Source organism: Enoplosus armatus, chromosome 8, assembly GCF_043641665.1.
Source record: "Enoplosus armatus isolate fEnoArm2 chromosome 8, fEnoArm2.hap1, whole genome shotgun sequence".
Lineage (NCBI taxonomy): Eukaryota > Metazoa > Chordata > Actinopteri > Centrarchiformes > Enoplosidae > Enoplosus > Enoplosus armatus.
The window spans coordinates 2,267,990-2,292,707 of record NC_092187.1 but is presented as its reverse complement, the minus strand read 5'-3'; the positions used below and the strand labels follow the sequence as shown (position 1 = coordinate 2,292,707).

Genomic DNA, 24,718 nt, shown 5'->3' with positions numbered 1-24,718 from the left:
AGAGAGGGAGATGAGGTGAGGAGGCGGAGAGATGAGAGGCGAGGGAGGGAGTAATGTAGACGGGGAGGGTGGAGAAGAGAGGGATAAGCCACACTTGGATGAAGGATTCCAGTGGAGCAAGGAGGGAATTTCAAGTGTTGGACGAGGGGAACTACACCACAGGTCTGCGGTCCTTCACGCTGACACTCAGACGGGGCTGAAGAGCAACCGAAGAGATGGAGAGACGGACCCAGGAGGGACGCCAGGCCCTGGGCTGATGCGGACTGACATGACCTCTCCATCGCCGTGTTCAACCTAATCTGAACCTCCTGAAGACTCGCTGCTACAGAAAGAGATGACTGACCGTCGGGACTGAAATTCAGCAGAAGTTGGAGGGAGTTCACTCATAAGAGTGGGATTCTGCTGGAGGCGCTATGGATGTATACAAATGTTTGAGCTTACTTTTCTGCACTCTTCCTCCACAAGGTAAACCGTTTCCCTTTCTGTCAGTTGCTTCAGCTCATTTTCTTTTTCAACACGAGGGACTGTGTGAAAATTATTAGTGGGTGGCCGGGGATATCGGAAAAGGGGGGGGGGGGGGGGGGAGGTTATGTTATGGATTTTTTAAATTTGCTCAAGGGAGGCTGGTCCGTATTTATTGAGAGGCTTTTATTCATCACAAATTGTGGTGTTTTTTTTTTTTTTTCATTCATTCTGGGGCAAAAATATTGCTGTGCTCAGGTCAGTCCAGCAAAGTTGATGCCCAGTTCACTCTTTTTCAGTGACTGTAGATTTTCTCTATTTTGTTATGTTTGCCATACATCTATTATTTTGAGATATTGAAGTTATTTTAAGGGAGTTCTAAGTGAGGGGAAAGGGTCCCAAGAAAATATGAAAAAAGGCATTACATGGTCTTGCTTTTGTATGAAATAATAGACCCCCCCCCCCCCGCCCCTCCCTCCCACCCCAATAATTTTTGTACAGTCCCTAATGAAGCTCCAGTCCCATTATTCATTGGGAGCAAGGGAAATTCTTTCTGACAAGATTAGTAACACAATCACTGACAAAAACATAACCTTCAGGACACAAAATGTTGTTTTTTCTAAGGTTTTCATTGGATAAGAAGGTAGAAACTGCCTCCGTTGCTTAGTGACCTGGTTACAAGCTTTGTCTGCCTAGTTCAGGAGCAGGGCTCATTTGTATAAAACGTGATATTTGCTGCTCATGCATTATTGGCCTATTAGACTACTACTTGATCAAAAGACGACAGAACTGGGTCCAGGAGCTCTGAGACAAACTGAGCGTTACAGAAACTGTTATTCTTGTGCTTTGCAAAACTGATAATATCAGCTAATAAAAAATAATTACTAGAAATTATATTTGCCATAATGTTTATATCAGGTTTGTTATTAACTTTTCTGGATGATTCACTTTATTCTTGTCGTTTGATTTCAATTGTTTGCATAAATAATTGGTGTATCCGGGAGAATGGCACGATTATCATGGAGCAGGAACCGGATATTCTCACAAAATAAGGGAAAAGAAAGTTGAGTAGTTACGTGAACGTCAACTGGAATGGAAAGTTTCAGTACGAAAGGTGAATTTTCTCCATTCGAAGAGACGGGTAACGTTACAGTCTGTCCCGGTGCTATTCATAGTGTCCTGTAAAGCACATCCGACAGAAGTAAACTCATCCAACAGTTACCTACTTTCTCCTGCACACATTACTGCTCTGACCCACACATTGTCAAAGTCAGGGCACCCTGCGAGCTCCCCCCCCCTTCTAAACCCATTAGTTGCTAGGTTGCTTTAGAATCTAGTGGAGCGTCCCTCTTTATTTAATATCAGCTGCATTCAACAGATATCACCCTGAGCTGACGTGATGAATAAAGCTACCTGCGTCTGTGTTTCTCTCATCTGAAAAAAAAAAACGTGGAGACATCTCAAGGTTGCTGGGCATCTGGACATGTCAAACAGATTCAGGTGCAAACAGGAAGGTGGGGGAAAAAAAAAAAGAAAGAAAATATATCCATTTAATAAGATATTGATCTCAAGCCTTTAAAAATTGAGGATGCCAGTTTTCAGGCAACTGAAGGACAGCCCATCAGCTTTGATCGAGTGGGTAGGAGGACCCCAGAGGAAGGCCAGCGGCATGACAACAACACCTGTGTCCCTGTTTTAAGAATGCAAGTTAGAACAGCAGAGCATATTTGTCTGGATAGATAGATAGATAGATAGATAGATAGATAGATAGAAGGTACAATGAGGTAATAACAACATGCCCCACAGCTCCCATACAATTAATATTTCTCGCAATAAACAATACATACAATATAATGCTCCACACACAAGATTGAAATATGCAGTAGTGCCAGGCATAATGAAATATCACTGAGACCGGCGAAACAAAATCACAGCCTATGATGTATTGCTTTGCCATTGAATTACCTGCGCAGATGCACAATGTCCAGAATAGGAATATGGTAATTGAATATAAAAAAAAAAGGATCGGAATACAAAGGACATTGTACTGTACGAGCCTTGGGACGATCCCCGTCTCTTTAATTGCTCCCAGACCTCGTTAGGTCATTCTCGGTGCTATGTGAGCTGATTGTAAAGGGTGGTGGTGGTGGTGGTGGTGGTTGGGTGGGGGGGGGGGGGTGATTGGATTGAGTTGCTCCATTAGCGAGGCTGTGGCAGAGAGGGCGAGAGGGGGTGAGGAAGGGACGAGACGTCTGGACAGATCGGTCCATCAGCACGTCTGTTCGGAGAGAAAACGGATGTCCTCAGATTCAGATTCATCCTTCCTGTCTTTCCTTCTCTCCTGCCCCCCCCCCCCCACCCCCCCCATCTGCCGTTCTCATCTCTCAGTCTCATGTAACCATACGCCAACCTGTATAATAGAGGTCACCCTCCTTTTAGATTACACTCGGTGGATTCTTTATGGTGGCATAATATGGGCTTATTGTAGACGATAGAAAATATATTCAATATTAATAGCATGCATGTGAAATGATGACTTCTATATTTATACATACATGTGCAAAAAAAGAAACAGTTCAAACTGGTTAAAATTGACTGATGCTTGTGCATCTATATGCAGCCTTAATAAGCAAAGATCCAAATGTAATTTTTTTCAAACTACTAAAAAGACGTTAAAGGCCACGTCATTAGTCAAAGCTTTCCTTACGTAAACAGGGTTTTTTCGCGCATCTTCCAGCAATATGTAGCTGAATCAGGTGCTTCTCAGTTCGAGGACAGCAAACCTCAAAGTGAAAAACGGACAAAGACATGAGGTAAACAACATAGAACAGGTGTACAATTGTCATTGGATAATTGGTTGAACAGGCCAATGTCCAAGTGCCACACCCCATACTTTCCCTATGTGTCTAATCTTGTCTTCTCCCCCCCCCTTTCAGTTTGTTTCGAAGTTGGACCTCGTGCCCACGCTGAAGAGAGGCTGCTCCAGGATCTGTTTGTACATTACAATAAGCTCTCCCGGCCTGTGGAAAACACTACAGACACAGTGTTAGTCCACTTTGGATTGTCTATTGCCCAGCTTATTGATGTGGTGAGTAAAACCTCACAGCCTTGTTTAGTTTCACCAGTAGCACGAAATATCAAGACCGATTGCAACATTTAATTTTTTTTTTTACTGCTACAGCTTTACATATCTGCTCTGTAAATCACGTGTCCTGTGCTCAAATGTATATTGGACCCTTATTTTTGCATGAATCTATGGGAAGATAGACATTGCTTCCACACAGCCAATCAAATTGCTTCATTTTAAACCACAGTTGCACAAAGCGGTAACATCAGCATTCTATCATAGGCAGATGGTTACACTGAGTAACAGCCAAACAGCAGCCTGCTACACAACACAACACAACACGTTCCTGCCAGTCTCCTTATCTAACTTACAAACATGAACACACGACTTCTACTGCACCTCAGCTCGTTCACCGAGCCACCAAACATTCGGCGGGGAAAAGTGCGCTGCTGTATAGGCTAGAAAGCTAATAAGCGGGCCGGCTGCGGCACAATGAACAGCAGGTAAACTTACCTGCAAATGTCACTTCCGTCTGTTTAGGCGCTGCTGTGGTCCTTTTTTAAAGGTTGATTTATTATTATGAATGTTATGTGATAGTGTAAATGGTGCATTTTCAGTTGTACTCTTTCTGTCTCATGTATCATATTCAATATGATCATAACGGCAACCAGCTCAAAGCTGCACTAAGCAAGAGAGATTCATCTAAATACACCGATCACGGATCAGCGGAAACAAGAGATTTACCAAAAAGAGATTCTCAAATTAAATTCAGTTGTCAACGACACTTACACAACAAAATAACATCTTTATTCTCTCTTGTCTCTATGTTATCTTTGCATTACAGACCCCTTTTACACAAATTATGTTGCAGGGTTTCTGTTGACTAAGGTAACAGTGTTTTATAACATCTCTAACTGCCATTTGGAGCCATGCAAAGTTGCCTGGCGCAGCTTCAAGATTGAATACGTGCAGCCTGCATTACTGCGGGGATGATGCTCACAAGTTTTTGACACACAATTAGGTGACAGTGCTTGCTCCACATGCCTGGCAGTGAGAGTCAGCTCTGGGTGAAGTTGTCTTCTCCTACGGAGTGTTTTCACTGACTGCTGTGTCTTAGATGTGTCTGGGAAAGAGCTGGAGAAAGCAGCGTGCCAGCAGTGGCAGCAAAGCAACAGATACAGTGCAGTGAGGGTGTTCTCGCATGAAGCGCTGCTTAATATTTTTTTGCTGGTGTATTACACAACCAATCTGTCTTTATAAATAGAGGGCATGCATGTGGTAGTTGTTCTACAACTGATTCATGAGTGCATGTAGGATCTTAAATAACCACTAGAAAATGAGATGTTCAAAGAAATACATGTGACGATGAAGTCCCGACTGACGTGGACTTCATTTTAAGAAGATGAACGTCACAGTCATTGTTCTGTTTCTCCTCTGTTTACATGAAATAAGGACGAGAAGAACCAGATGATGACCACAAATGTCTGGGTCAAGCAAGTATGTGATGATGAGAGACAAAACACACGCTGACTGTAGGGCTGCAGTGTATAAAGATGATTCATGTTTTCCAATAGGAATGGAACGATTACAAACTCCGCTGGAACCCGGAGGAATACGAAAATGTCACCTCCATCCGTATTCCTTCAGAGATCATCTGGAGGCCTGACATTGTCCTCTACAACAAGTGAGGATCTGTATCAATACGTGAAAAAATTCTCGGATCTTAAATGTTGCCATTTTCAAGGCAACTAATGCTCTATATATTTTGATTAATTAAAGCCGCAGTAGGCACTATTTCATTATGATTTTGGTTGAAATAACTCATTTTGATCTTTGCATGTCACGAGGAATATTTAATTCCTTCAACAAAATGTGGGTCTGTGAGCGTCCGTATTCATGGAATTCGTTTTTTTAAAAACTGAACCCGGTCTGAATCAAACAACCAATCAGGGTTAGCTAGCATGTAACCAGCCAATCACAGCGACACTGTACAAATAAGGGTCATCCAGGCAAAGTTTACCGTTAGTTTGCTAGTTAGTGACAACGGTTGGCAACCTTGACGTTCCGCTTCAAGCCCAGCGAAATGCGCGTGCATGTTTGTTTGTTTGGAGGGGCTAAACCTTCAGGAGGGGCCTTGTATCTCTCTGCAAAGCCCCTCCAACCGAACGACGCACCCAACATGCAAGCTTGTTTTATTCGTCAAATAATATTCTCTCTTCTTCCCCTCCAACAGTTAAGTAATAACGATAATATTGTTATTAAGCAAAGAAACACACGTTTCATCTCAGTTCTAACTTTTAATTCAGCACCAGCAGCGAAAAGTGATGTCTGTGTTGCCAGATCTCACGAGAGTGTGTTGCCGAAACAACGAGACAAGTCTCCTGATTTGTACGTCTGAAAAATGCCATTTTAGCGTCAGAATGTTCGGAAAGATATGTGGCTTGCGAAAAATTGGTCCAATATTTACTTCAGTGCACCGCCGAGCCTGGCAGAGAGGGAGGGAGGAGCCAAAGCACTTGTTTGCACAGAGTCGCTATGATTGGCTCGTTACGTGCTAGCTAACCCTGATTGGTTGTTTAATTCTGACCGCGTCGTTTAAAAAAAAAAAACGAAATACAAAGAGGCGGGCCCTCACAGAAACACATTTTGTTAAGGGACACCTTCAATTGAATAATTTGTTTTTTCAACCAAACTCAGAATTAAATAGTATTGCCTGCTGCCTGTCAGTCCCACAGATGGTATGACTAGAGGGAAAACAAGAAGATTCTGTTGTTGTGCCAAACATCCTGTGCCAGTCTCATAAAACAATTTAGCTGAAATAAATGTGAACAAGGTCAGCCTTAATGGATGTGGTTGCAAACAAAGCTTGGTACATTGTACAAAGCAATACATTAGGCTGGGAATTAGAAGATGAAATGTAATTGGATTTGTTTAAAAGGGCCTCAGATAAAAATGCATCTGGTGTGAGTGCCTCAAGTAGACCTGCATTTATTTCTCTCTGAAGGAAAACCAGCTGACATGAAAAAAAGTATTAGAAAAAGGCATGAGAGTTTGCTCACTACAATTTTCAGATTAACATGTCATTAAACAAATGGGATTGTGCTTGATGAAATGTCTGAGGCGCAGGCATTTATTTGTGGGAACTAATAAGGCAGGGCACAGCATGGCAACCTTATTTGCCCTTTACATAAGACGCTGACAACAAAATGACATGAAATTACTAAAATTACATTCAAAGAAAGAAAAAAAGACAGACTGGGTGAGATGATGAGCTGAGGCAGGAAGTAATGGGTGGTGCTCAGGTATGTAATGGCAGGGCTGGAATAAGAGGATTACAACAAAGATTTACAGAGGCAGGAGATGAAAGAGAGGAGGGTGGGGTGGCTGTTGCCATGACAGTTTTCAGTGACAGAGATGAGAGCATTGACCCTTTCGTTTTATTGTTATTTATTTGTAGGAAACTTTGGCACATCCAATCTTTTATTTCCTTGGTGATATAGATGTGTAAATGTGAGTGTCATGGTATACATATATTAACAAATATTGCGTCTTTGCAAAATTTGAGGTAATACAAGCATGAAGATTTTTGTAAAATTTTGTTTTTTATATGCTTTGCGCTTGTCCGGCTATATAAAAGAAGTTTGTCATTTGTCCTTCAGATTAGTTAATTATTCAAATAATATTATAAAAAACGATTACAGTAGCTTCTAGCTTGCAGTCCAGATTCAGTCAAAGGTAAAAAAAAATATTGCGTGACTTTAGAAAATAGTATTTTTAAAATAAAATCTTAGATCCAGGTCCACTTGCAAGCTTTTTCCACTGACCAAACCTACAAGACTACAGTGAGATGGGGTTGAAATCTCCCCCAAAAATTCAGTCAAGATTCAAGTGCAAGATGAAATGCTTTGATAAAAAAGTGTAATGTATATTTTGAAAAATATCTCCACTTTTCTCCCCTCTTTTTTTATGCGCAGCGCTGACGGCGACTTTGCGGTAACTCACCTCACGAAGGCACACCTGTTCCATGATGGTCGGATAAAGTGGATGCCACCGGCCATTTACAAGTCTTCATGCAGCATAGACGTCACCTTCTTCCCTTTTGACCAGCAGAGCTGCAAGATGAAATTTGGCTCGTGGACCTATGACCGCGCCAAGATCGATCTGATCAGCATGGCCGGCGATGTGGACCAGATGGACTACTGGGAGAGCGGGGAGTGGGTCATTGTCAATGCAGTGGGCAAGTACAATACCAAAAAGTACGAGTGTTGCACAGAGATCTACGCAGACATCACTTACTACTTCATCATCCGAAGGCTTCCGTTGTTCTACACCATTAACCTTATCATCCCCTGTCTTCTCATCTCCTGTTTGACTGTGCTGGTGTTTTATTTGCCCTCGCAATGTGGAGAAAAGATCACCTTGTGTATCTCAGTGTTGCTGTCCCTGACGGTATTCCTCCTGCTGATCACAGAGATTATCCCGTCTACATCGCTGGTGATTCCACTGATTGGTGAATACCTGCTGTTCACCATGGTCTTCGTCACGCTCTCCATCATAATTACTGTCTTTGTGTTAAACGTGCACCACCGATCACCACAAACCCATGGCATGCCTCACTGGGTGCGGAGAGTATTCTTGGACTTGGTGCCTCGAGTCCTCTTTATGAAGCGTCCGCCAGGCACAGCTAAGCAGCACTGCAAGAAGCTTATCGAGATGATGCACCGTCCCACCACCATATGTGCAACTGGCAACTCACAGGCTTTTTGGACGGGGTTGGAGATGGGGTTGAGACAGATTGGCCAGGTAGAGAACACACTCCCAAGGACTCCATCCGACAGTCCAAGCATTCTTGTCTGCTCACCTTCTCCACTCACTTCTCCTCTTGAGGACCGCAACGAGGAAGATCACCCACTGAAGGCCAACATTTTCTGCCGATCCACATCTGGTCAGTATTCAGTTCTCTCAGAGAAACAGCCTCTACGTGGACACAGCTCCGCAGCTTCGTCTTCTTCCCAATTGTCCTTGCCACCAACTTTGCCGATGGGCCCACTTCCCAGCATATCCAGGGAAGAACCAAATGCACTGGCTCCAAACGGCCGCTCCCTCAGTGTAGAGCAAATGTCTGACCAACAGAAGGAGCTTCCTCAAAGAGCTGGGCATCTGTGTCGTTCCCATAGCGTCCAGTATTGCTGTCTGCGTGATGAAGGGCCTGGGGTCGTTGGGATCGCAGGGTGGGTGAAGAAACAAGCCTCTACAGATCACCTAGCCGAAACCTTCACAGCAGAGTCCACTAAAGACGCGAGTACCCAACAGGACACCGTGGTTCCAACTATTTCCCCAGCTATGCATCGGGCCATAGAGGGAGTTCAGTACATTGCTGATCATCTCCGGGCAGAGGATGCAGATTTTTCAGTGAGTTGACAGAAATGATCTAAAGCCTTGGTAATGACATAATAGTTTCTAAATGTTTATGTAGTGCACATATTTGAAAGAAGTCTAAAAGAAGGTCCTTGTTACTCAATGTGGCTTAAATTAGTTCGCCAAGTTCCATTCAATATTTTTGGATACAAGTACAATCCCCTTAGCACATGCAATAGGACTGTCACCTTTTAATTTGAAATTTGAGCTACAGTTCGGATGTGGGAAAAATTGTATATTAGATCTGTAATCGTCTTTTTGAATTCAAGATTCTCAGTGTATGAGCACAATAGGTCGTGCCTTGTAATCCAACAGGGGGTGAATTGTCGTAAAACGGACTTACATAACATTAATTAAACGTGTCCTAGAGAAAATTACCATCAGACATGTTACAATTTACTGAGACTACCTCATGTTGCCTGTTCATGTGTTGACTCGTGGTGCTGGTCTTTCAGTTTTGACAGTGTGAAAAGGTTACATGACACCCCCTTATCACTTTGTTGTCTTTATAAGTGAAAATACAATTTAATTAGGAGACTGCTAAGTATACAGTACTGATTCAGTTTCAACTGCTGTGTCACTGTCTTTGTGGAATGGGAGGAGAAGTTCAAAAGTGTGTACAATTATTCTAAAAGTGGTGGAAGTTATTGCATTCATTGACACCAGTCATTGTCAATACCACAATGCACTTTCTGTTTCTAGCCAGAAAAGGCCTGTCTTTGAAACAATAGGACCTCAGTAATTTGACCTTGAATTTTTCATAAGAGAGACAAGCAAGGATTGACTGACATTCAGCAGATAATAATGAAAAAATCAGCCATTCGAGAGAAATCAATCAAGGGTGAAAACTGACAGCTGGTATAAAAAAAGGTGGTGTGGTGTGAAATTTGAAATGTCCCTCTGCTGTGTCTGTCCCCCCTCTAGGTGAAGGAGGACTGGAAGTATGTGGCCATGGTCATTGACAGGATATTCCTCTGGATGTTTGTACTGGTGTGTATACTGGGATCTGTGGGACTCTTTCTCCCTCCCTGGCTGGCTGGAATGATCTAGAATCTCACCACTGTAGGACAGGGAGTCCAAGAACACAGACAGAAAGACTTTCTGTCTTATATTATAAAACAAAAAAAAAGAGAAAGGTTAATCATTTATCTTTTTATTTTCTACTTACTACAAGAACTACAAGTCACACTCCTTGCTCTTGCCCCAGGTTATCAAAAGGTTACTCATGAAGAAACGAGATGAAATATCTATCACTGATTCCAGTGGGAATATAAATTCTTTATGAGGGCAAAAGGCCAACAGCGAAAATATCCTTCCCCACCACTCCATTTTGACATTGAGCTGTACAGCTCAAGCTGTCGCCTTCATAACAAAACAGAAGAAGAATAGACTTTGACCCATTTACAACTGCAGAAGAGTTTTATTTTATTTTGTGAGAATGTGAGATATTAATAAGACTATAAAGGATTTGGTTTAAATCCTTCTACAATGTCAATGTTATAGTATCTTGACAATAACACAGGTGACAGTGCAGTGGCCTCACCAAATATTCATAAACTATTCATCTTTCTGTGCAACTTGATTAGTCAGAACTCAGTACGGGGAAGGATTTATGCGAAGGAGTTGAGTGTGTGTGTGTGTGTAATGTTTTTTTTGCACCTGCTTGGGTAAGCACACATACGTCTCTGTGATTTTTAAACACATTTATTCAATATTTCTTTCTAGCCATTCTCTTGGTTACTACCACGGCACTTTAGCGTTAAGAGTGAGGGATTTAAAGTCACTCTCTTCAGTCATGCATAGCCCTTCCTCCCCTCAGCCCCAGCCACCTAAGGCTAAAGGAAGGCAAGGGCACATTCATTTTTTTTTTCTTTTGCTTGGTAAAGGAGTAGAATAGGAGTATGACTGGCCTGATTTCATTTTTTTTTTGTGTCAAGCATGAAGGCCATTTTAGGCATTGATATTTAAAGTTAAAGGTGAATATTAATAAATATCTGCCACATTAATTGGGGAGACATTTGTATTATTATCTTCAATCAAGAAAACCAGCCTCTATACTGTACTTCACTTGAGTATGTTAGCATGCTGATGCTAGCATTTAGCTCGAGCACTTTTGTGCAGCCTGCCAGAAACCCTACCATGGCTGTGGACTGAGGTGCTTTCAGACAGCGAGCGGTTGCCGCCATGGCTACAGCTCGCCAACGCTGGCGTTTTATATATTTTGAATCGGTGACAGCAGGGTGCAACGCCGTCGTGGCGGTTCCCGGCTACCTCCGACCCTGCCAGCCTATACAACACAGGCTGCTGCTATCCACTATCCTCCCAGTCTAATCTCACCACACAGCTAAAAGATGTTGGTTGAAGTTGAAGTTGAAAAAGTTCCAGAACCGTCATAACCACACACAGCGGCATGTCTTTCGCCATGTTTACATTGAAAACAAGTTATGTGCATTCGCTTACATTTTTCACGTTACTAGAAAAATGCATATTTTTAAAATAGTTTGTCTGATTTTATATATAAAAGTTCAAAACATCAAACTTTTGGTGTATTTACTTTAGTGTATTAACTTTGTTGCAGTTGCTCTTTATTGAGATTAGATTTCTTTGTTTTTTTTCTGCCACATTCACCCATACCTGTGTCTTGAATTTTCCTTTTCTTTATTTTTTAATTTTTCTTCTGGCGTGAGACGTCTTTGGAAGCCTCCTTGGGTTACTACCACTTTTACGTGTGGTAAAACAAAGCTAAACCGAAAGTGGTTAAATAAAGTATGAAATTATTTAATTAATAAAATCACTCTGAATGTGATGGTTTTTTGAATTTTTGGCCTAAAAAGCGGCCTCTGCTTAAATCTTGATTAACCTTCAAGTGAATGAGAAGGATACATCTATAGAACAATGAACAACAAACGTGGATGGAGACTGAAACAATTGAATTACAATGAACGAAAGACGGATGAAACGTGAATGTTACTTGAATGACATGAATTCCAGATAGAAATGACCTTTATCCGTATTTTCAGTATGTGCATGTATTATAGTCACAGGTGATGTTTTACTTTTCTTGTCTCTTGGGATACTTCAATGCAAGTTATGCCCACATGCTCAAATTACATTGAGGTTTTCAGAAGCCAGTTTAGGGTTGTGAGCAGGGACTCCTCTAATTGCCTGTCAAGCCTACTTATATCTGGTCAACCCATCCTGTCCTGTTTGATTACACAAAAGAATCAGTCACCATGGATCTGCAGATCAATCCATCTGATTAAGGCGATGATCTGTTTAAAAGCAATCCTTCTAAAGCTGTAATACTCACGCAGCAGTCAGACCGCAGCCAAACTTCTCAGCAGAGCCGCTCGTGCTCTGTGGTGCACATACAGTACCTCGGCCTCGTGGGCACCTCCTCTCAAGCTGCCCCAACGAGATCTCTCCGACAGACAGTGGTCTCCTCTGTCCGCGAGGGCCAAGGATCGCGGTTGCCATAGCTGCAGTAGCCGGCTCCAGCTCCTCATCCTCCGCCTCCTTTGCGTCCTCCTCCACACAACGGCCGTCTTCATGTCCACAATCTGAACCCAACATCAGAGACTGGACCGTGGCCCGTCTCCAACGTGCTCTGAAAGGGATAGGCATTGGCCCTTCAGCCACAGCGGCAATAAAGCCAGGTTGTTTCAACTTCACTCAGCCTCCATCAATACTCCAACGACAACAAACACCCACGCTTCCAGTGTCCTCGCCAGAGCCATCCACCTCCTGGATCGTCACACGTGACGCCACAGCGCCTCCACCCCCACAGCCACAGACAGTATCAACAGACCCCCATAGCGAGGGTCAGGTCTCCTTCCAATGTGATTTTTCTCAGCTTATTCCATCATTCTTTTCATCCCTGTCTTGGCAGGTTTAGCAATATCCCCCTGCGCATGCATCCTTTCATTCCACCATCCCATCCTCTACCCTTTTTTTCAAGACGTACACAGCAATATGGTCTCTGCTCCTCCCAATATTTCAGCCAAAAAAGCAACACAAGAGTGCCACCAAGTGACCCAAGGGGCCCCACCGCAGGCTCTTCTCAGCCTCCGCCTCCATTTCCTTCTAGTCCATCCTTTTCTCCCTCCCTACCCAACCCTAACCCCATCCCTACCTATTACCCAAATGTTTTTCCAGCCTGTAATAATCATTAAAACACTAGCCACAGCAGCACCACCCTCTCGACCAACGTAATCAATTTATTGCTCCTCTCCTGCATTATGCCAGCAGGTTCTCTACAGTAATTATGCAGATCTAGCCCAGCTCCTACAGCTATTTCTCATCGACACCAGCCAGCCAAGGATGTTGCATGCCAAACCAAGCTTTAGTGCAGCTTTTTCATCCATTAGCTTCATGGCCAAAGGACCTCACTTCCACAGAATTTGCTTTAGCATTCTCCCTTTACTGCGATACAATCTGCTCAGTTTTTCCAGCACGAAGATCCGAGCTGGAGGATTATCTTTCAGTCGTACTCAACATCCTCAATTCAGAACTTTACTGCTGCATTTTCACAGCTTGCACATCCCTCTCCTGCAGACTACGTGGCGCCCCCTCCCACCCCACCACAGCATGAACAGTCATAGCTCCCACACCTTGCTCACGTTTCCCCTTCCTCACGCAGCCCCCAGTACAATTTTAACCAAATCAGCTACAGCCATTCTAACTGTCGCCTTCTGCAGAAGTGCTCACGCCAGGAATAGCTGTCCCCACAACCCAACCACACCTGCAGACTGACTAGAAAGCATCACCCTACACCCATTGAGGTAAATGTCCTAGCCACTTCTCTACAAAACCATCATCCGCTGCTCCTCCCATCACGCCCTGCTTACTATCTCCTGAAAGATAGATACACCAAATGCCAGCTGCTAGCCCTTCTCTGCCACCTCAGTTATGCCACATGCATAATTCCCCAAGGGAAACCCTTCCTGTCCACACTTCTAACCAAAGCAGCAGCCGTTCCCTCTCTCCATGTTAGAGTAGTCCTGGATGACGCATACAGAAATGCGTCTTTGGCAATACTTCCTGTCTTCCTGGAATGGCATTTCCTTCTTCTACAATCACTCAACCCGAAGACATCCAACTTACACTTACACGGACGCAGCTCCTTCCATCAGCGGCTATTACTAACAAACATGGTTTGCTGCCACTTGGCCTCCAGAGTTCAGATCTCTCAATTCCACAATGTTCAACTAGCTCCACAACTGGAAAACCTTTCAAATGCCGTGCAAGAAGCCATCCTTAACAGCCTCGTCCCATGCACTCCATTAGCCTATCTAATTGGCATGTTTCAAGATATATCACACCACAAACCAGCTGCCCTTTCTCTCTCTAGACTTCACGTCTATCTGAAATAATGTTTTTCCTCTACCATCCAGACCTACTTATCAAGAATCAGCGTTTTCATCAACACATTCCCACATTTCCATGCTAATCAAAGGCTTGCAAAAACAGGAACCCACACTTACAGCAAAATTCACTTCACTTCCCACCTTCTCAGCGTCTGCATCCATTCTTTATGTTCGGGCTACTCATTCCCCTGTGGTTGACTTTACTCTAGGATCCATGTTCTTGATGGGTTTTTCCGGCATTCTTCTACCTATAATCCTTCTCTTCATCCCAGTCTGTCTGACATAGTCCTTCATACTTTGACTTTCTCATATTCACACTGTGGAGCAGTAACCCACCAGCTGGAAGCTTTGTTCCCTATCTACATTTTCCATCTAGGGTTCTACTTCATCCCATACGAGCCACTGACCACATACATCAGTTCCAAGGTCTCACCTCAAGACCCACTCTTCCTCACTGAAACAGGGAGAATGGACACTTGATTCCGGTTTCCCAAGTCCTCCACATTTCTGTCATATCTTCAGAATACTATTCCAGCCTTTCTTTCCGCATTGACGCAGCTTCTACAGCAGCCACACAGGATATCTCTGATCTCAGGCATATCACTCCTACATACGCAAAAATCTTATTGATGATCTCCGTCAAGCTCACACTCGCCTCAGCTTTATTTAAATCTGTCAACTATTTTGGGGCCCCATAATTGGCTGTGGTGACTCAACTATCGAGACGGATCACCCACACTGAGTCTCCTCCTCCCCGGCCTGAAATATATCCATTCCAGACCTACCTTGAAGGACAACTTCCTCCCCCGCTTCCCAACATTTATCCATTTCCTCACATCCATTGATCCATCCTTAACATTTCAATACTTAAGTTAGCTAGTTAACTTAAGTTTGGGAGCCGGGCCATGCCTCAACCACACCTCTAATCACCCGTCAAGCCTACTTATACTTGGTCAACCTGTCCTGTCCCCTTTGTCCAGTTGTCTGGACCCACCCTCCCTTTCCTTATTCCTCACCCTTTTACCTCCCTACTGCATCCCTCCCTCTGCCCATCCATTCACTATGTCTTCCCTTGTTTCATCCCCTCTTATTCAATCCTGCGAATACCTCTCCCATCTCTCTTTTTCCATGTACTGTGTGGGGCCCCTAATCGGCTCAGATGACTCAACTCCTTAGACAGATCCCCCACATTGAGTCTCCTCCTCACCGGCCTTTAATATATCCATCCTCGACCAGCCTAAACAGACAACGCCCCCACCCACGTTCCTCCCCCACTTTTATCACCTCATCATCAATTCATGCATCCTCAAGATCCAATACATCCTCCTTCAATTAAATCTCATTAAACAAGAGCACAACTACTTTGCGACACATGAGGAACAAAGCTAACCTCCAAATCATTTGCGTAGCTTCTCTGAATTGTTTTGTACACAATTGTATTTAAAAGAATTACTGTTTACAGCAAGTCATCACCTCTTTCCCACTTTAATCATGTTCCCATATTTCTGCTTCCTGCTGCTCCACCTCAGAAAAACCTGTGATTCGACTAAATTCAAAAGCATGTAACGTTACACTTGAATGCCCTAAGTGATGACCTCAATTGTGACCTCAGCCAAAAAACTATTGTATTTCCACTGGCTCAGCAGAAGACCAACCTTCATTACGTAATGACGGGATACAATGGTAAAATACCTGCAGTGCTGTGTAGTTATTCATTGATTCCAACATAATCTGCAGAAGAAAGGGTGGATGATAGTCTGAAATACAAAGTAGCACTTTGTCACATCTCCAAATGAGTTAAAAACACAGCTTTGTAAAAAAAAAGTCAAGCTTAAGTTAGTCTTTTGTCCGTATGCAAAGATTCATATATCAACGGATATTAATTTCCATTTGTCCTTCCAGTTTCCTCGGGCAACACAATACCGTGGTATATTGTCAATTGAATTCTGAAATGAAAATGAGGATGGTCTTTATGAAACTACAAACTAATTTCCATTAAATGATAAGACATGCCTTTTCAGCAGGGATTTCATATACATAATTTCAGTATTATATACTTAGGCAATACAAAGGCAAATTACAAATGTGTACGTCGGATGGTAGAGCTCTATAAAGTATTGGCTGCCTCAAGAAAGCAATGCAAAATGCCAGTACAAGTTATTAATTACAACTAAATGTCACGTTATTAAATGTTCCTTGATGAAAAATCGACCATCAATGCTAATTTCAATTAAGTGATTGTCTTTGCAGATGCATATGCCAGGGCTTTGACAATTAATTTAGACAAGGAGAGGTGTTTGAATTTAATAACTTTATTAAAGGCACGTGATGAACCGGATGGTAATGTTGCCAGCTGATTCCTAATAAACTGTTAGGAGACTATCTGTCTGCAGGAGTATGTACATATATGTATATATGTGTGTATGTATGTATGTGCGTATATATATATCTATATGTGTGTGTGTGTGTGTGTGTGTGTAAATGTCTATGTATGAGTGTGTATGTGCGTGTGAGTATAAGTGCGTGTGTGTGTGTGTATATATACGTACAACACGTATATTGCTTCACAAAACTGCTTTGGGCAGTTTGACAGGCCTGTTGTGCCTAGTTACGGCTGCTAAGTTGCCATTAGACAATAGCTATTCTGCGATGGGGTTTAGTGAATGGTAAATTGGGGTATTAAAATAAGTTATTATAATCACATAATGATATAAAATACTCCATTTAGGCAACAGGACAATCAAAACTATCTGCTCCTAATCTACTGCACGGGAACAAATTGCTGTGCGCAATAGGCGAAAACAGACAGAAGATTCAAACGATCGGCCGGGGCAGGGGCTCTATAGGCACTTCCTCTAATCTCTGTTTGTTGGCGAACACCACTGATGGGGAAATGGGGAACACTCTGAGCAGATAATGAGCAGACCAATCTGAACTGTGTGTTCAGATCAGATAAAAGTCACATTAGTCGATGGTAGTCTCAGCTATTATTACAGCTGTAACTACTATTATCAGTCACATTTCCAGTATTATTATAATTATAGCTGCTATTTCTACTGCTAGTGCTGCCATACATCTCTGCCTGTCTGTCTGTGTCACTACGTCTATCTCTCTCTCTGCCTATCTGTCTCTCCCCCTCTCTCTTTCTCCCTCCCTCTCTATGTCTCTCTCTCTCTCAAACCCAACCGGTCAAAGCAGATGACCCCTCCCCCCACCTAGAGTCTGGTTCTGCTCGAGGTTTCTGCCTCTTAAAGTTTTTCCTCGCTTGCTGATGGTGGGAACTGTCGGGTACCCCATTACCATAACATTACCACTTACTGGCTTTTTCACACAATTATCATCAGTGGTTGAAGTTTGCTCCGTTGTTACGGAGATGGATCTCTTGTGATACAGTTGATTGAGGCCTGATACGGCTGAAAGCCCCAGAGAATTCTAGTAAGTGGACCTTGACTTGGTATTGTTTTATCAAATTATTTCAAGCATTAACTTGGCTGCACTAGCTAAACGCTAATGTTAAGCAGTGACAATGCTAGCATGCTGATGTTAAACAGGTGTAACGCTCTCCACGTTCACCATCGTATTTATCGCGAGAAACAAATGAACTAACACGCTAACATTCACGAATTAGCAATAAATACAAAAGCACAGCTGAGGTTGACGTGAATGTCATTAGTTCTGCAGGTATTTGATCGTCAACCGAAATATTGGACAAGAAATTCCAACCTGATGAGGAAAACGTGTTTACAATTCATCCAGAGGGGGACATGAATGTGTCCAAAAGATTGTATGGCAATCCGTCCAACAGTTGTTGAAAGATTTTACTGAAAATAACAGTTATGAGTTATTAATCCCACACTGGATGAATGAAAACGTGTTATGTTGCATGTCATTGGATTCATCTCCATGACAACAGAGCAAACTCCAACCGTTCCATCCAATATATGATTTGTACCACAGAGAGCCAGGTAGCACAACATTAGAAAGCTCAATCTACCAGCCCTCAGCTGAATAGCTTAGCGTGAATTCCAAAGCAAAACATCTGTCTAGAAGACCATCCCATCAATTTTCCCTTCACATCTCCTTAATCGCACAATCCAGGCTCTGATAAATGTTGATTAGCTGCGAAAACTCCCCTAATAGGCCGGTCTGAATCCATACATGAGACAGACGTCTGCAGGAGTGTGCAGCGCATACAGACGGCCAAGAATGCAGACAACACACCTAGACCTGAACACACACACACACACAGTAAATCTGTAGTTGGCTGGGCAGCGATACCCTCAGAGACCCGAGGCTCATAAATGGGGTAAAGCGTGAAGCACAGTCCCTCAAGGGATCCCATTAAATCAACACACACACTGCATTTTGCCATTTTCCCCAGACGATCAGCAAATTCAGCGTGATCCCTCCAGTCACCAGCCATCTAAAAGTGCTGCCACTGAACAGATCAGAGCAGTGTGAGCGGGGCTTCCCTCAGGGTACCAAGTCAAGGGCTCATGAGTTCTGCATATGTGGCTGCCCCTCTGCTCCGCCAGAGTCTATCCAGAGACTTCGTGCACGGCTTACGAAGTGCACTGTATCTCCCTGCTGCTCTTATGATTAGGTATTTACTATTGCTTTCCCCTTAGGGACAACACAATGGTGGCGACTTGCTGATGGTCACCGGTTTTCTAGCTGTCTTTCATGGACTCAGGTTCACACTAAACTTCGGCATATTTCAGATGGCCTGCTTCATTAAAAAAAAGTTTAACACTGGCAGCAAATACAGTAGTTTTGTGTTATGCTATACTTGAGAGTCTGAAAGGTAGAAGCAGTCACTACTACTCACTGCCTACAGACACTGTGTGTCCGATCTACGAGCAGACAAGCTGTTCTCCAAATTCATTATTCAATAGGGAGGTTACGGTCGTAGCTTCAAAGACACTGTGTATGAGCCGGTAAGAGGCGTGGGCAAATGGAGGGGCTTCACTTCCAAACTCTGTAAAGGTCTCCCAACTCCTGAGGATGTAATTTTAAAATCAGAGTTAGAATTCCAAGTCAAAGTATATACTGCACTAACCATCGGAGAAGCCTCTGGCCAGAATTACTGAAACCTCTCCCAGAAAAGTCTAACAAAGAACACATCAAAAATTCTGTGGTAGAGAAACATTTCTTTACACTGGAGTAAACTCTGTGTAAAAGGTGCATGGCTCAAAAAGAAAGGGAAATGCACATGTCGGTTCTCCAAACAGGAGGAGTTTTTAGTGCTGAGAGAGACAAATACACTGAGAAAACAAAAATGTTCATTACAAATAAAATGTTGTTTGTAACATTACTGTGAAATGTACAATTTGAAACCAAACAACTGTTTACACGAACGAAACTGCTCAGTCCTTGAGAATGAAATGAGAAGCAGAAATGATCCATTCTGCAGAAAGTGGGCACCCCCGCCAGCTCAAATCCATGATGCCTGTAAGAAATAATGCTAAAAAATGTCTTTAAAAAAAAAACAGTGTAGAAAATAACTGACAACAGGAAAGGAACAAAAGTTCATTTCAGGCAAGCGGTGCTTCCCTTTATCCTCCTAAGTCTTAGAACTCAGTCATCTTCTTGTGTGTGTCAGCCTTCTTGTGCTCTCTCTGGATGGACAGCTCCTGGGCTTTCTGCTGGGCCAGCAGCCGGCGGGCCGCTGACAGCTTCTCTTCCAGCTGCTTCACTCTGGATGTGTCCCTTTGCACACACAAACAACAAATAGGTTAGGAAGTGGGGGAGAGGCGGAGGAGACGAGTTGATTTTAGCTGCACTTTCCAGAACAAGTTGGCCACGAATCTCAATCTTTACACCTTGTATGTACATTTTTACACAACTCCCAAAAGCCTTCTCATTTATGAATTCAAAGGAATTACCACTTGACTTGACAGGAGCTTCATAGCAACTGATGTGCTCATATTTGACAGTAAATCATAGTATAACAGCTGCTGAGCATCGACGGAGAGACAGGGTGCTGATGTCCAGTTGCAATTAACAGATCATTAATGACATCTTGGTTCATTTAAGGTCAGTTCCCTCTTCCAAGAAGTCAGATTAGACACATAGAAAGAAAACATACACAAAAATCCGTACTGACCTTCCTGTTTGCCTGCTGAGTGACTCAGTCATTTTCTGGATCTCCCTCTCAGTCTGGGACACTCTCTCGGCGGCCTGGAACAGCTTCACATTTAGAGTCCTCTTGGTGCTTTTTCCTCCCCTGTAAGCCTCCACCCCACTCCCTGCTGACGCCGCAGCAGCAGCAGCAGCAGCACCCCCCTCTGCAGGATCAGTGCTCTTGCCTCCTAGCTTGTGGTTGAGAAAGTCAAAGACGTTGTGGCGCCCTCCAGTGGCGACCCGAGGCTTTCGGCGTTTCTTTGGGCGCCCCGGTTGTGTGCCATCTTTAGCGGCCTTGCTCTGGGTGCGTCTCTGGGTTAACTCGGCACACTGGTCCAGAGACTTACCTTTGGGTAGGACCATTGCCGTGACTGGCTCTACTCGGCCCTCCTGCATCTTTCCCAATCCTGAGAAAACAAATGTGACTGAGTGAGGAAGAGGAACACATTTTATTTTTTATTTTATTTTGCACATACAGGGAAATGCAAAGAATACTGGTAAAATTTAAAATGCATTCCATCATTCCAACACATTTCTATACGTAAATGAGGTTTCTTATTAAATCAGAATCACAGTTACCCTGAATACGATGTGCAATGAGAGTGCAAACATATTACAAACATACTTTAACCTAAATACATGTATTTTTAGGCCACCTAGGTTCAAAATTACTGAAACCTAACCAAACTGCAACCGTTTCACAACATTAACCACATGTTAGAAAGCCTTTAGTCAGGTTTAGGATATGGTTTCGGAAAAGAAAACAACAACATTAACTTTCAGTTTCAGGTGGGACTCAAACAGTGGTCTCCTGGGTGAAAGTCCTGTGTTTTTGACGGACGTGCAAATAGACACTCCATCATGATATATATCCCCTGTTTCCTCCCTGCGGGTATTCATTTGCCTGAGGAAGTAGTTGGTCCAAACGTTGCTAATAGAACTAAAAGGAGCTGTGATTCCAGTGTGCGGGTACTCCTTGTATTGCAATTTTATTGATTTATTTTTTTTTTTTCATGCAGCATCTGTCCTCTACATTTGACCCATCCTCACTCTTTAGGTGCAGCTGGCAGCCACAGTGCAGAGCCCGGGGACCAACTCAAATTCTGAGGCCAATGCTTTGGTCAATGGCAAAGGCGGACGGATGGGAACACGGGGAGAACATGCAAAATACGCCCCAGTCTGCCCTGGTCTGGTTCAAACCCGGGACCTTCTTGCTATGAGACGACAATACAATCGACGCACTATGTTGGTTGTAAAGCTTTAGCATGAATGTGACAAAGAGGATAGAAAGTGATGTGTTATGTACATGTTACATTGAAACATTTGGATGGAGTATGCAGTAGTACACTAATTTTAAGTAAAAAAAAACTAAAAAAAACTCAAGCAAGCCACGAATTACTGATTTGATTGATCTGAAGACAGGACGCGACTTCAGAACCTAAAATGCGGTTAATGTTGTGCACTTGCACTTACCTTTCCCATATTCATAGCCCATTTTGAGCATGAGCTTGGATCCAATGCCTCTGGTGTGTGCCTCCCAGCCACCAAAGTTTTCACTGTTAAATGTTGCTGTGGATTCTACAGCAGAGTCCATAACTGTCGGGTAACAAATGAAAGTCAAAGGAGATAAGTCAATGACTTTGTACGGGCAAAATGGCAATAACTTCTAAACAAATTCAAAATGTTTATTGGCGCGTAGAGTGGAATATAATGTCATTAACAAAAGGAAGCTTTTAAAGTTCTATGAAAATACACACACACTTTTTTCGGTGAAAGATTTCAAAGACTAGCTTGGCTGGCAGGGGAATGGCAACACATGTCCATACACACCTTTTGCATAAGCCACATCATATCCATCTCCAGTGTCGTCCAGGTCGGAGTCAGAGGACAGCGGGTCGTCTTCTCTCAAAGGCGGGATAACGCAGTCGGCCTCAACCACAACATCTTTCATCAGCACTGAGTCAAACTTCACGGTGTAGAAACCACTGTCAATTTCTGCATCGAGGATAAACCATTTGAGTCAGCATTTAATCTGCCATTGTCTTACTTTCTGCATTCAGATTACTTGCTGAAGATTGTCAGGAAATGTATTACAGTTTTTGACGAGATGACACAACTGTAATCAACCTGTCAGAACTGAACCTGAGCTGTCAAGAGTTTACTGTGAAATACATCATCAAACCTTTGATTTTTGCTGGGTACCAGATGCCGTCCTCGTGTCGCGCCAAGCAGGACGAACCTTCTTCAAGATTACTGAGGTCACACTCCAGGAACTCTCTGAGCTCCGACACATACACCACTTCACCGTGGGAAAACCTTCAATAAAAAAGGGGAAATACTGTGTGTAGACAGAACTGAGATCCAAGTGGATTATACAGTAAATAATCGATTCAACGGGATTCAACTAATGTGGCTTATTGGAGCTCATACTGAACTAGAAAACACATCCATGGTCATTTCTTCTTGAGTGAAAATCCTCAGGAACAGCATTTAGACCCTCATGGGACACCATAACTCACTCCGATTAGAAATTCTTTCAGGATTATCGAAACTGGGTGACATTTAAATTGAGTGACAATTAAATTGTTAGGTAAAAGGTGCAAAAACAACAACATTTCACAGATTTATTTTGTTTTCTGTAGCGGTAGTGGTTAGGGTGTGGACAATGGGTGACACTTGCTGGATGACATCTGCTATTACAAAGAAGGCAGATATGGGCAAGTTAACTTAATACAACAAACTTTTTCAGGTTTAAGTGTAAAATAAAAAAAACTAAAAACACTGGTACTTTACCTGCAATTATCCTGAAAGCGACATTTGTCCTCCAGGAAGAATGGACAGGGTTTCATAGACTTCTGGGTGGGGTAGACGTAGAGCACTCTTACTTGTGCCTCTTCTCCGTCTGGCGGTTCTGCCCCCACCACCATGGCATTGTGATACTCCAGTGTCCCCCATGTTGTCCGGTAGGGTGCCCTCACTTTGGTACCACTGAGTGCATCTTCTTCTTCCTCTTCCTCCTCCTCCTCCTCTTCACCATCCTCTACCCCACCCTCCTCCTCCTCCTCCTCCTCCTCCTCATTGTGCCTCTCTCTAGTGTCAGAGCTGCTACCTGAAGACTCCCCGAGTTCAGAGTAGAAAGCAGCAAACTCGGCGCTGTTTCTCTCAGCTGCTGCCTCTGAGGTGTTGGCCTGCGGTCCGTTACTGTCCTCGAGGCTGGCCAGGAGCCGACTCTTTTTGACAGACACCAGGCTGCCCTCGGTGAGCTCGATCAGCTGACAAAGGTCCTCTTTCAGTTTGAGCAGGTCTGACTGCTGGGAGGGGTCCAGTCCAGTTGACAGGGCTGTCTCCACCTGCTGCAATTGGGCACCATAGGTAGTGAGGGCTGCCTCAAGAGTTTCTTCATCCATACTGACACTTTGCACAAGGGCAGGATGGGAATGGACCGCATCAAGGCCCCCAGGACACCTGAGGAAAAAGAAGATGGTTGACTCAAAAGTTCAAGTAAACAGATCTCAGCAGGTCTTCCTTTCTCATCACATGAGAACACAATTTCTCCTTTGCTGAATCATGTTTTTAAGTCATATTTTAGTGTCCATCTATTCATAGCAAGGGCTCATTAAATTGCCAAATATTTTGACTGAGTTTGGAAGGACAGTAAAAGAAAAAGGTGACTGTGATCAAAGATTTAGGAAATACCACTGACTCAACCAACGCTGTATGTTTCACATTTAACACTGTAATAGCAGATACTTCGTGCACTGACTTGCTAAAGCCCCCGTGTCTTGATTAGGTAACATTACCATTAACTTTGCCCAAAGATTTAACCCAACGCTAGCTATGAATCGCTAACCCAGCTATAAGAGCTAGTGTTAGCTATAATAAATGTTAGCCGTCTTTAAGCTAACATTTACAACGGATTATAATAGCACTAGCATTACCTTCGTGATTAGGCTAGCTGTCTGACATCCACTGCACCGACGGGAAAAGTGACAGCCATCAAAAGGTATGTTGTGTCAAGAAACGAAGCTAAATTCACATACTGGAGCAGCACAGTTTCTACATGAACCGGTTCAGTGTCAAGCTAGCAGACGTGAATGAAAGAGGGACTTCCGTTGTGAATTGTATTTTCTTGCTAAATAAAACAACTTTAGTCATTGAATGGTTTTTGACTGCTAACTATAACTATTAGTACAAAAATAGAAATGCAGCTAGCTAGTGTTAAACTCGTGTCTGAAGTTATGCCAGAGCATTCTTTTTCACGAGACTATCACTCACTCTTTTT

At 43.2% G+C, this 24,718-nt stretch overlaps 2 protein-coding genes across 2 annotated transcripts; one reads left to right on the top strand and one right to left on the bottom strand.

Moving 5' to 3' along the window:
- The first annotated feature begins 401 nt into the window (after positions 1-401).
- chrna4b (cholinergic receptor, nicotinic, alpha 4b) lies at positions 402-9,997 on the top strand. The gene is made up of 6 exons (XM_070910877.1): positions 402-465; positions 3,399-3,550; positions 4,982-5,026; positions 5,104-5,213; positions 7,504-8,941; positions 9,872-9,997. Exons 1-6 carry the CDS (start codon positions 414-416, stop codon positions 9,995-9,997), a joined length of 1,923 nt encoding a protein of 640 aa, XP_070766978.1. The 5' UTR covers positions 402-413.
- Positions 9,998-19,552: 9,555 nt separating this feature from the next.
- zgpat (zinc finger, CCCH-type with G patch domain) lies at positions 19,553-23,843 on the bottom strand. Its single transcript, XM_070910923.1, has 6 exons — positions 23,230-23,843; positions 22,619-22,752; positions 22,267-22,431; positions 21,910-22,032; positions 20,420-20,843; positions 19,553-20,022 (listed from the first exon to the last, which is right to left on the bottom strand). Exons 1-6 carry the CDS (start codon positions 23,841-23,843, stop codon positions 19,884-19,886), a joined length of 1,599 nt encoding a protein of 532 aa, XP_070767024.1. The 3' UTR covers positions 19,553-19,883.
- Positions 23,844-24,718: the final 875 nt, after the last annotated feature.